Below are 15,098 nucleotides of genomic sequence, written 5' to 3' on the forward strand. Positions count from 1 at the left end.
ATGGTGACTAGTGCATGAGGAGTAAGAGACTGGAGGTGGTGAAAGTGGGAGCTGTTAAGCCTTTATTGCAGTACTCTAGGGAAGAAAACATGGAAGGTTGCCCTGCAGGGTCAGTGAAAATGGAAAAAGAAACAAAACATGAAAGCTTGCACTGAGGGGGCAGTGAAATTGAAGAAAATTGTCTGAATTTGAAAGATATTAACAAACTAAAATGAAGAACCTATAATACAGCCAGGAGGTGTAGTACTAAAATCAGCAACTCTCACTTATGTCATGGCTTTCTTCCTGTGTTCTCAAAACTGAACTAAAAATGGACTGTTAATATGGATGTTAGTTAAGGTACAGCCAGTGCATAAATGTATGTGTGTGCATGTGTGTGTGTGTATGTGTATGTGATACATACATCTTTTGGAATTGCATTAGAAATGCAAAACTGGGAAAACTGTCAAACAGAAAGTAAAGGAGCTTTATAAAGTAGATCAGCTAAATAATAAAATTATCAAAAAGGGAGCTTTAAAAGTTAAGAGCTAATGCAGTCACCTAAGGACAAGTATGATTCCCCTAGTTTAGGTGGCTGTGCCAGCCCACAGATCCTGCAGAAATCCTCCCTAGATTTGGATCTAACTTACTGAGGAACTAGAATATATAGCATGCCTTGGTTTTAAACTAACCATGATGTGAAATTATTGACGTGGTTTATCTTATTTGATCTTAATATTTTCCTTTTGGTATCAGAAAGGTCTTACAGAAGAAGAAACCATTCTCAAGAAGATTTGATGGCTTGTCCAAGGCCAGGTCTTTCATAATTATGTTTTATGTTACTTAATTTGATTTGGATTTATTTGATAATAGCAATCATATCTCAAGTTGTGGGTTTATCTTTATTGTTTGAATACTTCGAACAAGTTTTGCTTGCAGCATTAATCAAAGACAAAGGCCTGAGAAGGGTCGTAAACTGCAGACAATTCAACATCAGGCAACCAAGGGAAGGGACAAATGAGATGTTCACATTGGTGACAAGGCAAAATCAAGGAAGAGATTTTCTGGGAAACACACTTAGAATTTTAATAGAACAGGAAAGAAAATGTTCTGAAACATCTTTGAAGGAAATGAGTAATTGGGGAGAAAATTCAATCATAGGAAGATGAGAGAATCAGCTCAAGTTGAGACTTAAAAGGCAGTGAATGCTCAGACCAAACCCCGATGAATTCTTTGAATTTAGATCAGTGCCTTTTAAGGGGTGGTGATCAGTTTTCCATGCAAAGATCCTATCTGCAGGTCTTGTTGCCTTGGGGTGAAAATGGTCAGGGCCTCTTCTTGCTGATTTGAGGGGAAGGTGAAATACTCCTACCTTCTGAATAAGTAGCAGGAATTGTCTCAGAAAAAGACTTCCTAATAATTTCTTGGGCTGCAACTTATTTGCTATAGTAACCAGAAGTGATGATTAGTGGAGAGGAAAAGGAAGAGAGTGGTGCTCAGTCTGTATGTGTTGAAATAAATCACAGAGATAAATTTCCAGAGAGCTGGAGCACAGCAGTCAGAAATACTAAAGCAACTGTAGCAAAAAGAATATGGGTGAAGGGTTCTGGGGAGGATATATATCCTCTCATAGACAAAGTTTTAGAATTAGGAGAGATTATTCATATATTCTATTGTCATTTTTCAATGAGGAGTTCCAGCTTCAAGTGAATTGACTTGATAAAATTTCACACATTTAAGGCAGACAAACAAACCACTTCTGTGCTCAAAAACCTCCTCTGGTTATTATGTCCCTGTACACATATTTAAAATCAAAATAGAGTAGTTTAGGGGCCTGATTCACAATCTGGTCTCAAACTTTGTTTTTAATCTACCCCTACCTGCTGTTCTCTGGATGAACAGAAATGGACTGTTCTGGAGAAACATCATTGCACAATGGTTAAAATGTGTTAACTCCAGGAGTAGAATGTACTGATTTAAATCCTGCATCTGGTTTCCTAGCCTGTAAAGTAAGGATAACACTGATCAATCACAAAAGGTCACTAAGCTATTTAAACTACCTTTATGTCACTTAAATCAGCATTTAAATTTAAAAAGCAGTATCATAGCATTTTTTGGGATATTTTATTTTTCTTGAGTACCTTGAACATAGGGGAGACCCAGCTGTACAGCAGCACATGGTCCTACCACTGAGTAGTTGACCATTTAGTGAGGAAAACAGAGGCACAGACATTTACAGTATAGCATGGCATACTCTGTGTAAGTGTGGACCAGGAGAGAATTAGACAGACATCAACACAGCTCGGGGGAGCAGTAGGCCAACACTCCCAACAGGAGTGGGATCTCACTGGAGGATCAGAAGTCAGGCAAGTGATTCAGAGAGCAAGTTCACTTCACATAAAGGGAATGGCATGTGGGAAAACAGGTTTGAGCAGGCAGTTCATGTATGGAAAATGGTGTCATATCCACAGACCTTGAATGTGGCATGATATGGCAACGAGGAAACTTGGGAGATTAAAGTAGATTTTCACTCCTTAGATAAAGACCTCATGGATTAAGCCAGCAGTTCTGATTTTACCCTCCTTTTAGGCAAGTATAGGGGATTTTAAACAGGGAATGGTATGTTTGTATTTGTGTCTTTGACAGATAAGTCTGACTGCATGTCCATGATTCTATGTCTTAAATTATGTTTCTGCTAATATTTAGTTTGGAAGTTGAGAAAGCATTCTCCCCCTTTTATTAATGTTGCTTCTTTGGCTAGTTGGGGATGAATATATGTTATCAAAGTGTTGCCATCAGGTATGCTAATGTATGTTTGTATGTGAGTTTTATGAAGTACATGGACTATTACATGAAAAATCGGAATTTGAATTACCTCATTTTTAATTTATTCTTTTAAGGTTTGACAGCAGCAGCTGCAGCAGCTGCCGCTGCTACCAATGCAGCTATTGCCGAAGCAATGAAGGTGAAAAAAATCAAATTAGAAGCTATGAGCAACTATCATGCCAGTAATAACCAACATGGAGCAGATTCTGAAAATGGGGACATGAATTCAAGTGTCGGTAAGTTTCATGTTCCCTAAAACTGATCATGATCACTTTGCTATGCAATTACTTCCCTAGAACAAAAGTATTTGCTACTCTTTTTAAAAAAATTGTTACATTCAGTTTGAAAACTTTGCATATTTTGAAGATACCATTTTTCTTTCTGAAAACACACACTCAGAGTAAGTAGTTACCAATATTATCATATTATAGTACCAACTTTATGTCTGTAGCTTTTACAATAAATATTCAATTAACATCTTGTAATGCAAATAAATTTTAATAATCAGAATTCTAAAATATTGACTATGGGTTAAGTTGACAAATATAACTGCTACACTTTATGTTTTCATTCTTTTAATGTATTTTTTTTAACAAGTAAGAAATGCACTACCATTATCAGCAAAATAAGCAGTACTCCTCCTCTAATTTATAGGGAATGCATTCCAAGACCACAAGGGATGTCTAACACCAGGGATTAGCATTGAACTCCATATAATTACTATGTTATACACATATCTGTGATAAAGTTTGTTATAAATGAGGCACAGTAAGAGATTAACAACAACAACTAATAATAAAATAGAACAATTTTAACAATGTATTGTGTTAAAACTTATCTAAGACTTATCAATTATGTATTTCTGGAACTTTTCCATTTAATGTTTTCAAACCTGAGTTGACACAGGTAACTGAAATAACAAAAACAAAATCATGTATGGGAAGTCTACCATAAACTTAATTTCTCCATGTGCTGCCGAGAATAAGGATTATTTTGAGTAATTCTTTCTATACAAAACCATTGCCAAAGTCTTCTTCCTTTAAAAACTACAACTTTAATTTTTCTTGACATTTTTTTCTTCTCCTGCCATATGAGGAAAAGGAAATGAAAATTAACTGCCACAAGTAAACTAAATAAAAGATTAACTTTTGCAGCATATTCGTTTGGGTAATTTGTTTTGTCAAACACAACCTCAAAGGTGGGTTAATTTTGTGATTAATGAAATCTCTAGCATCTGGCTATTGATATAGTAAAACATTTTATTCTGTCACTGAACCGTGTTTTTTTCTTTAAAATAAAGAAACCATGCTCAAAATACAATTTAAAAAGGGAAATTTGGATTCTAAAAGATGTGTGCAAGATACCATATATAACATTTGCTCATGACAAATACAAAAATTCATGATAATTCAGTTGTCTTTTCTATGCAGCATTTTAACAGATTATTTTGTAAGGTAATCAGTAGCTCTCTGTTTTCAGTCCACTAAGACATAGATAAGAGACTGGGGATGTAGCTCAGTGATAGAGCATTTTGCCTGCCATGTGTGAGGCCCTGTGTTTGATCCCCAGCACTACAAAACAATAATAATGAGGAGGAGGAGGAGGAGGATAATAATATAAAAATAAAATAAAACAAAGGCACATTTAAAATTGTTTACAGAAGTATTATGGGCTTTCCTAATCATTGTTTTCACTACAGTTCTGAGAAACATACACCAGATGTGAATTGTAGAATAGGCAGTAATTTTGAAATACATACACAGAGTACAAAATGTATCACTGATGCTTCTGTGATGATAAAGGGCAGCTTTCAAGTGTTAAAAGGGGAAACGGAGAACTTTTCAGTAGAACCTCATGAGGGATATTTAAAATGACTGGCAGCAATAGTTTGAATTGAGAGTAGGTGGTGGTGGCAATTCTAGGAAAGGTGAAGACATGGAAGGTAACCCAAACAGAGGACTCCAAGCTGAACAGCACTAAGGGAAATACCACTGCTCACATTTCTAATTAATTTTAGGGAGAAGACTGAGAGGGCAGAGGTGTTTTTTTTTTTTAGGTCATGGTGTATACATATACATTTGAAAAGTTAAACCAATATTGAAGTAAAATGAAAGAATTACACTTCTGTATTTAAAACTACTAAGGATACATTTTCTTAACACAAAAGTCTTTTACTTTCACTTATAAAATAAGAGAATAATGAACACTTTTAAAAATAATCTATTTACCACTAAGAATTTTGTTTTTCATTCCAAAATGTAATCTGGATTGTTTCCAAAAATTTTCTAATAGGCCTTTAACGCAGGCTGTTCTTTTTTTTTTTTTTTTAGATTTTTTTTAATATTTATTTTTACTTTTCGGTGGACACAGGCTGTTCTTGATAGTTGGGTTTTGAGGAGGAATTCTTAAAATAAGCAATACAATGACATTTAAAGCAAAATTTGTTAAAACGTGTTACACCTGAATTTTCCTGAGCAACACAGCTTTGGAGAACTGACAGACATAAGATAAGGGGAATATGACCTATCAGTAAGCATTAATATATATTTAATATTTGATAGCATTTAATAACATTTTCCTACTAATGAAGTTGTATCTTACTTTAATTATTTAGGTACATAGATTGTAATAATGGCTTAAAATATAAATAATTTTAATTTCTCTTTGTATTTTAGTTGGAACAGATCACTTGTCTTCCATTAAGGTATTTAGTTTTGGTAGTTTATACTGCTTTTGGACATTTACCATTCAACATTGAACGAGCAGCAGAAATTTTCTTGAATTTTCCTAGATTTTAATATTTGTTAACATTGGTGCCATTTCTAGTCCCCAAGACATGTAGGTGATTTGTATTGTTAGGTATCTTTTACTGATTTTTTTGGGGGGGTTATCATTGTCATTTTCATTCCATTCTCATGTGCCACATGAGATATAATTTATAATCTAATCCTTCATGATCACCTCCATCCCTAGACATTTACCTGTGGAGTGAGGGAAGTGAGTGTGGGAGGAAGGAGGGGAATTGGAAAGAGCAATAGCGAAGGTGGGAGTTGAGCTTGCAAATATAAGAGCATTTGCTGAATTGAATAATTTTATCTGGCCCCAGAAGTCTCTATTGAGGATAATGCATGGCTCTTGGTGTTTAATAATGACTTTCTCTGTGACTTTGGAAAGTTATGTAAACTTTTTGAGCCTAACATTCTACATCTGGAAAATAGTATAAATAGTGGTGTCTACATCATGAGAAGCAAAATATGTGTCTAGAATTATCACATTATTTAGTACAAGGTCCGCTTATCATATTGGTTGGAGTCTTGGTATTGCTTTTGATATTACTATTTCTCTGAATTTTCCCTTCTGAGAACTTCCTTTCTCTTTTTACTGCCATCAATTGTTTCCTCCTTTGTTTTCTTCTTCCCTCTGCTAGGTATTACTTAAGTTACAGACCTTGTGAGAGAATTGGAGGGCAGGTTTTATATCATTTGGGTTTTGTTGTATATTTGATTTTAGCTCATTGTAAGAATACAAAAATGATGTAATGCAGGCCCAGAACTCAAAGGGCATATACTTTCTTGGCAAGATGGATTAATAGTCAGTCATAACAAGACATGGTGGCTCTTCCAGGAGAATCAGTTATCATGACATGGTAAGGAAGTTATATTGAAGAATATGAATTCTAGAAGGAATTCCAAGACTCTTCAAATCCTCCATGTTAGTGTACAGACTTACTGCTCTCATGAATCTATCAATTGGTTCGTTGAAGTAGTGAAGCCCTTCAGAGAGGTGCTACTTAAATGATGTATCCTTGCTACTCAGTCTTGCCCAAATCCAGTGACATTTTTGATTTCAAGTCAGTCCTCTTTTTACTTCTTGTTCTCATCTGGCTCACAAGTTCTGTCAAACCTTTTGGGCTTTCTTTTGTAGGAGCACTGTTTTTTTTTCCCTTGGTTGTAAATAAAATCTTATAGTCCCAAGAAATAGATTTTGTTTTTGCTTGGTTTGGTTTGATTTGGCTTGGTGAGGTGACAGCAAAATTTCATTATAGATGACCCTTTTCAGTTCATAATATGAATCTTAAAAATTAGCCCCAAAAGGATGTGTAAAGAAAACTTTGACACTGACAAATCATTATTTTACACCCCAATTTTACATCATAACCTTGAGCTCAGATCTTTCCCACAGAATGATCACTTTAGGAAGAAGTGAGGACCTCAGGATAGACCTGAGTGAGGCATCAGCATGCTGAGTAAAATATATGGCCATGTCGCCATACTCCCTCATCCACAATCAATTGGATTCTTTTAGTTTAATATTTACTTGCTAAGATGAGATGCTAGTCTGCATGGTGATAAACAGTCTGCTCCTGGCATCTGAAGGTGACCTGTCAGTTCATATGGACAAATCTCCTGCTTACTGAAATGTACAAAATAAATCATTAAAGCAGGCAGGTGCTCATTCCCAGATTTAAATCACCATAGATTTATGATTTGAATTAATGCTTCATTTGGCCATAGAAATAGATGCTGAGACAAATGATATGCACTGGTTGGGGTTTCCATACTGTAGCCATCCTGATATTGATTACTGAGATGTCTTAGCAATCTCTTGTTTATATCAAGTACTATCTTGTGACAGGTTGGCTGATATGAGCTACATTGCAGATAAGAACGAAAAATGTCCTGGATTCTTTTTAGTGGCAACACTATCCACAACATACAGGCCAGATAAATTGCTATTTTTTTGCTTTAAGGACTGATCTGCATAACCAGCTTAAAAAATGCTGCTTGGAAATTGAAACTGGGATATTGGAAAAGCAGAATTTAAAACCAGTGAACCCAAGGTCAATTTGATAGTTTCTATAACTATGTTTTATCTGTTTATCCTTTTTTTGGCATTATGCACATTTTTGAGGATACTGAATTAATCACAATTGGCTTAGTCTAAATAAAGGAAACTTAATTTTACTTCTAGTTTTTAAATGTTTTATAAATATTGACATAGTGAGCATCTCTTAAAGTATCTATGTTATTTAAATACTTGCTGAACCCAGTGTCTTACTCCCCTCGATAAAGACAACAAAGGAAATAAACCTTTTAAAAATGCATTAAATATTATTCCCAAATGTAAAGTTTTGTGAACCATAATTTACTAAGAGGCAGGAAAAGCCTGCATTTGTACTTATCTTAACATTTTATTTAAGGAAAACACTATTTACACAGTTTAAAAAATACTCAGAGGATTTGAGAGGGATCTTTGCCCCTAAGCTAATATCTGACTCATAGAACTGGTAAACAGCTATCAACAATAGTAGATTGCTTGCTTCGTAGGAAATGAGTTCATATCTATTCAAAATGTGATCTCAAAACAGATGTCCCAAGAAAATCTCATTGTTTAAACTACAGTCATAACCCCCTAACTACTGTTATTTCTTTAAGGAAGTGAAGTAATCCTAAGACTTTAATATTTTGTCTTTCTGAACACTTTGGAACATAGGCAAGCGTATGCTAATGAAGTGATCTACAAACCTGGAAACATTTCCCATGCCCAAAATATATGATTCTTTTTCATTTTTCTCAAACTTGAAAGAAGAATTAGCAGGATGTAGGAGTTTCAGGCAAAAATAACTTGAATTTCGAATTAATAGTGTGTTCTTCAATAGCATTCCTGACTCTTTACTTCTCCTGCCCCCACACCACCACAAGCAAACAAATATATGGGGGGAAAAACAGGCAGATAGGGAGATAAAATAATCTTCCCTAGCTGACCATCTCCTTATCTTTTTCAAAAAAAAAAAAAAAAAAAAAACATTCCTGCAGAAATAGAACAGTTTACACTGGAGTCATTTCCTTTTTTCTAACACATGTGTCTATTTAGAAGGAAAAAAATTAATTTTATGATTTCAGGAAAAAGTCTTGGAGACCTTGAGAAAGCAAATAAAAGGAAACTGAGAAGGCAGGCCACCAAGCAGAGCTCTGCAGTTGCACATTGGATTCTCTGCCTTGGCAATGTTAATGAACCTCAAATCCTTCCTATAATTAGATGAGGGAATTGCTTATATTTTCAAACAGATGATGCTGCTATAATGAAACGATTGACAGGGAATTTAAGAGTGTCTACAGTAGTCATTTGGTTTCTGTTATAAAAAAAAAAGTTTAAAAAGAAGATTGGCTTTAGACATAGGTCCTGAGAGAGGTAGTAATTTACATAGCATGCTATGACAGGTGTCTTTGTATAGTAAGGAAATAAAATGGAAGACTAGAGAAATGATGGGCAGGTATAGCAATTTTTTGGGGAGGGGGTGTCCTATGCTTATTCTGCTTAGGTTCTTTAAAAGGGGCCGAGACTCAAGAGATGGATCCGGATTGAGTGCACAGCTGTAACTGCTGATGAGCTAATTGCTCCTTATCTCTCAGCCCCATTCATCTTCATTTTTTACCAATTACTGAGAATTATCTGTGTTCTCAGTTGGATATGAGAGTTAATCCTTTTTGGTTAAGCTGGCAGTACTGTGAGCAGATTCCAAATCGGAGGGTGAAAAAGCCAAAGCAAGCTTGCTCTAAAAATGTCTCCAGTTCAATTACAGTATCACTGATTCATAAGAAATTTGCTATTGTTTAACAGATTAAATGTGGAAAGTTTTTTTTAACTCGAATGTTTTTCTCCCTAACAATAATTTGTAAGACACTTCTTCCTGCCTGATGAGTAACATTCAACAATATTAACAGGGTCTTGTAAATATGGAAATTCACAGGACTATCCTAAAAGTCTAGAAAAGATACTGACATATAAAATGAGAACAATTTTAGATCTGATAACCATCACTTTATATATAAATATTTTTAATTGATGCATTTCCTCTCTGTGGCTTCACATATGGTTGGGAAGGTATGTTCAAATATAAACTTTTTCACAAATGTCACATTAGTGGAATTTTAATGGAAGACCACATAAGTATCTCTTAAAAGTTTAGGAACTGCCATGGTCTGTAATTCAATTGATTGCCTATAGGCCATATGGTTAACAACATTCCCTCAAAAAGATGTCTTCATATCCTGACATTCACATAAAGTTGTTTACTTTGACATTAAGAAACATAAATAGTACCAAGATACTCTTTAATCAATTTGAGTGCATTTGTAAATATTTAGTATTTATGAAGTTTTCTTCATTAAATATTTTAAATAAGATAGTCTAATGAGACAATGTGAAGAATAAACAGTGAATTTAATACAACACTATGAGAATATTATTGTAAAAAATTTAAATATATTGTAGCTTGACCAGGATAAGTCACCTCCACATATATGCGTAATCTGAGGGAGTTCAGGAGCAGACAGCAAAATATGTCAGAAGATTTAGTGTCTACTAATAATGTAGAAAATAAGGCATGTATCTACTTAGATCAGTCTCTTAACTGCCCAGATTTCTTATATCATATATAAAAATTTTGGAGCCAAGTTTCCCTCTTGGCTGTAAATATTGTTTTATATTTTTTAAATTCAATACAAGAGACAAGAAGGCATTCTTTACAGTGATCTAAAAAAAATCCAAAAATAACTTACATATTTCCAAAGAAGGCATCAATAATTACTCGTAGTATATATATTTAAATATTTTGTAACCATTACATATGACACAAAACAGGGGGATAATGTTTTTTGGAATACAGGAGAAAATGATAAGATTTTTTTTTTCTAGTTTGGCACTATACAACTAGTTCATAAGAGTTTGGAAAAGTTGAAGCAAGATTAATGTTGTCACATGATTGACACATGATTGTGGAAGAATTATCAGTACTTTAAAATATAGCTTATAATTAGACTGTTTAAACATGGCGTTTGTACTAACGGATCTTTTGTTGACTTTCTTCATGATATTCTAGCAAGTGAATGGCATCCATTTTGAATTTACTTTCACAACTTGTTTTTAATTTTCATTATTTATAGAAAAAAGTAGAAATACCAATGATCAAAATGTCATTATTTATACAGAAAATATATTAAAGACTATATCAATAAGAATATTTTTAACTTTTTAAAATATTCACATTTACATTGCTAATCCATACTTATTCATGAATAAAATCATTAGAGTATGATAAATAATGTGTGCTTGTTTCCTATATGAACTATAAAATATGTCATTTGGTATAGATAAGCAAAATTTCAGGAGTATTTTTCATTTTTTATGCACAACTTTTTCATTTCATGAAGACTTTTTAAAATCTGTATGGACTGTTGGGCTAAACTATTAAGAAAGCATTATGGAATGTTTCTGTTTTAATTTCAAATTTGCTTATTCTAACAAATGATTGCATGATGAAATAAACCTGATAAATTCAAGCATGCCATATAAAACATAAACTAAAAGATTTTTATTTGGCTTCATATCCTGTATAATCATAGAACATAAGGTAATGCAGGATCTATCCAAATGTATATGCTGCATGGTAGACTCCATCACACTCCTAGAGATTGAGTGCCTTTTCATCAAAGAAAGCCCTGGAAATGATAATTATCACCTTATATCATCAGGTTGAGATGTTTATATAAACTTCAAAAATAAAGCATAGTGGAAGCAAATATTTCAGTATAAAATTACCCAGGCTATATTCAACATTTTAAGATCTGACAACTCTCACTTTATTCATTAACCTGCTCATCTCTTTTTGTTAATATTTTAACTTCATATGATTGTAACCTGCTCATCATTTTTGTTTATCTTTTAACTTCATATGATTGATGATATATAATTAACACAAATCTCCAACTTCATGTTCTATAAAATATAATTTTTATGACCTATATTTTTAAGTATCTTATGATATCCTGATATTAGAAAACTTAAACTTTCATGTATCACTAGGATGTTTGTGGTCCAATATTGTGATAATGTGCTCACAAGTTTATAACTCTGAGTCTAATGTGCTTGCTCCCACCAGACCTACTGTTTCCCATTTATGTGACTGATTCTTCTCTAAATTGTCCAAATATTCCAAAATTGTACAAAGTCATTTGTGTGAATCATTTCATGTCAAATTGAATGCCAGTGTAACTAAAGGATTAGTAAATAATACAGTAGTTGACATAAATGACTACAAACATCAATTCAGCTAAGATGAAATGATGTGGCATACATAGTTTTGTGCATTCTTGATGTCATAACCCCTCCCCCCATAAACCTGCATAATTTGGAAGATAGGAAAAAATGGGGGGTTTAAATATGGTTTTCTTTAACAGCAGGTCATAATGGAAACATAGACCCTTACATTCAGTGCTAAGAGAATTACCAGTTTGATAATGATTAGGAATGTTGTTATTAAAACAGTATGTGCAGTTCATTTTCAACAGTTTTGAATTAGAGTCTGCACTAATGAAACGGATACGGTTTCCTTCACAAAGGGCAGATCTGTTAGTTAATATCGCTGCAGCAGTGCCTCGCAGACCATGCCTTTAGCTCTATTTGTATTTCACAGCATGATAAGCAAAGAGTGTTGATTTTCAAGGATCCTGCTGATGAAAGGTAATGGCATTATTACATCTTTATCTCAAAAGCAGAACTGAGTGGTAAATGATTTTTTTTTCTGTGTTGCACAAAAGATTTCTTGGTTAGAAAGCCTTTTTTATTTCTTTACATCGTTTTAGTCTTGGAAATGATATGTTATTATTTAATGTCTGCACAGCAAGCTTGAAAGCACCTAATAGCGAATGGATTGGAAGTGAAGTACCTCCTGTTCACAGATATGGATCTTCTCAGTCACACGCTGTACCAGCTGTCATCCCAGCCATACTGCTGTGATTTAATTAGTCTGTTTATGTCCTTTCTAATAATATTTCCATCTCTATGAAAGGGCAAATGAGACAGGGACTTTTCCCTTTCTGGTTTTGCAGACTGAAGAATGTGGCCTACATCTGATATGTAGGGATGCAGGATTGAATCACCATTCCTGTCACTTCAAGCTGTTGACAAATTGTTCAGCCAAGAAGTGTACTTACTTCCTTGGGGTCATTTGTAGGCTGGGAGTAATAATCTGCATAGGGACAAAGAAGAGAGAATACGTGTGTGTGTTTGTGTGTGTATTAAGTTGTACACATTATATATATGTCATGTATATGCACTTGTATACAAATATGTGTATTGTGAAGTTTAAACAATTTATAAGAATATATAAACTCTGCATTTTTGATCAGTTGTGTGCATGTCTTTATGGCACATATTTAAGTCTTTCCCTTGATTGAGTTCATACAAAATTGTAACATTTCAGGAATTCTCAGAAAAATTTTTCATGTTTTTAAGTGAAAATTATAGAGGAGTAATTCATTTGGAATTTTACCTATAGAGTAGCATAGACAAGATCTTTGGGGAAAAATCTGTTTCATACAAAATATTATATTTTAGGACATTTAGAGAAAGATAAGTTCACTGTCTTCATAAAACATTTAATAATTGTATTTTTACTTTAATTTTTTCAGTAAGTATACTTAACCTAAAAGGATAGCTTTTGTTCAAATCAATACATAATAGTTACACACATACACAATTATATAAGTACTTAGAAATTAATAAAATAATATAAAAGTGACATAATATTATTTAGTATGATGTACTGATTAGTAATTTACACCCAAGCACTATGTTCCAGTGGCCTTGGGAACATTCTTCCTTCTACCTTGAGATTCTATGACTATATAATATTTTGGGAGACACAAATCCATATGAAAGAGCTAAGGAAAAAATTATGTAGAGAGAGACAGTCATGTTTATCTTCAGAAAAAAAAAAAAAAACATCTACATCATTTGTGTATAGTCTATTTGTCCTATATATTTTAATCTAGTTTTTGGAAATAGAGTTGTTTCTCTTCTTCTCACTATAATTTAAATGATGAAATTATGTTACAAGGTCTTCAGGATCTTCCTACTTTTGCTTGTATTTTTCTCTCTCTTACTTAATTACTTAGATATCCTAACTACATTTTTGGAGAAGGGCTTATAAAAACAAGTCTACCAAATAATAAAAACGGTATTCACCTTATGTAAAAATATCAAGGTTAAAAACACTAGGCTTATCAAGGTGGTCAACTTGTTTTATAAATTATTTCCGTTCACAGTGTAATTCTCAGCAAAATACAGTTGCTGGTTTTAATGACTGTGGTGCAAATTTAATTTGTTCTCCTTGTTTTTTTCCTATAATTGCCGCTGTTTAAACCTATGTCTATACAAACAGAAGGTCATATTCTAGAATATCTTAAAATACATATATAAAAATGAGCGTTTAGATTGTACAATTTCATATTTCTATTAGTACATGACAGCAGTGTTTTAAATTCTTTACATTAGTTTTCTCCATAAAATATGAGACATTAAATAGCTACACACACACACACACACACACACACACACACTTCAATCCATACATTTCAGAATCTAAAAATTTCACATTAACTTATTGCAAGCATAAACTGAACTTATTAATGTTTTTATGTTTGTAATTTATTTTCTTGATTATTTGGTTTTGTTAAAATTTAGACATATTTATTTTGCTGTCTTTCCCCTGAAGTGCAATTTTCACTATTTTTCTGCACTTTTCTATACTGACTTAAATGTTGATATGATTAAGTTATCTTGACACTAATGGTTTTGATGCTTAGAAAAACTCACTGAGAAGCATTTGATGATATTTTTTATTAATTGGATAAATGAATTGTGAGATGTGTGATTGCATGATGATGTACTCATTTAGTTGTTGCTTTTTGCTTTTACTAATCTCTGTCATATTGGATTTATAAATGGAACAGAGTGACCTTTGAAACAGTGATGGAAATGAAGAGATAAACACAACTTGAAAGGACAAACCAATTAATATCAATGTGTTTGCTACACACACATGTGGAATTTTAATCCTTTGCTGTCTACAATAAATTTGTGGTTCGTTTGTTGAGTTAAGGGAGCACACTTTTTTTTTTTTGATAGTTACAGGTTTTAATCATACTTTTGCTAAAATATATAATTTTTACATGACTTCATTGTAATAACAATCAGGTTATTTTTAGTGCAATAAAAAGTTGGTGGCACTATCTTTAAAATGTTTCACAATCTCTCCTTTAAAAACAAACATTTATTTGTGCATACACAATATGCAAACACATATGCACATTCATAGTTTCCTTTTTTAAAATAAATATGCAGTGATTCTCATTATACTAAATTCTTGAATAGACCACTGTTTTGTAAATTTAGACTCATAATCGATCTTCTGCCATTGTTCAGAGAATACTTTCTAAAAATCCTGATTC

At 33.1% G+C, this 15,098-nt stretch overlaps 1 protein-coding gene across 3 annotated transcripts in view; it reads left to right on the top strand.

Moving 5' to 3' along the window:
• Dach1 (dachshund family transcription factor 1) overlaps nucleotides 1-15,098 on the top strand; it is a 395,583-nt gene that overhangs the window by 214,097 nt on the left and 166,388 nt on the right. For all 3 annotated transcript variants that reach the window (XM_071611458.1, XM_071611459.1, XM_027938084.2), the window contains exon 3: nucleotides 2,880-3,041. In XM_071611458.1, the coding sequence (XP_071467559.1) occupies nucleotides 2,880-3,041 (162 nt within the window). The remainder of the gene's footprint in view (nucleotides 1-2,879; nucleotides 3,042-15,098) is intronic.

Source organism: Marmota flaviventris, chromosome 4, assembly GCF_047511675.1.
Source record: "Marmota flaviventris isolate mMarFla1 chromosome 4, mMarFla1.hap1, whole genome shotgun sequence".
Classification (NCBI taxonomy): Eukaryota; Metazoa; Chordata; class Mammalia; order Rodentia; family Sciuridae; genus Marmota; species Marmota flaviventris.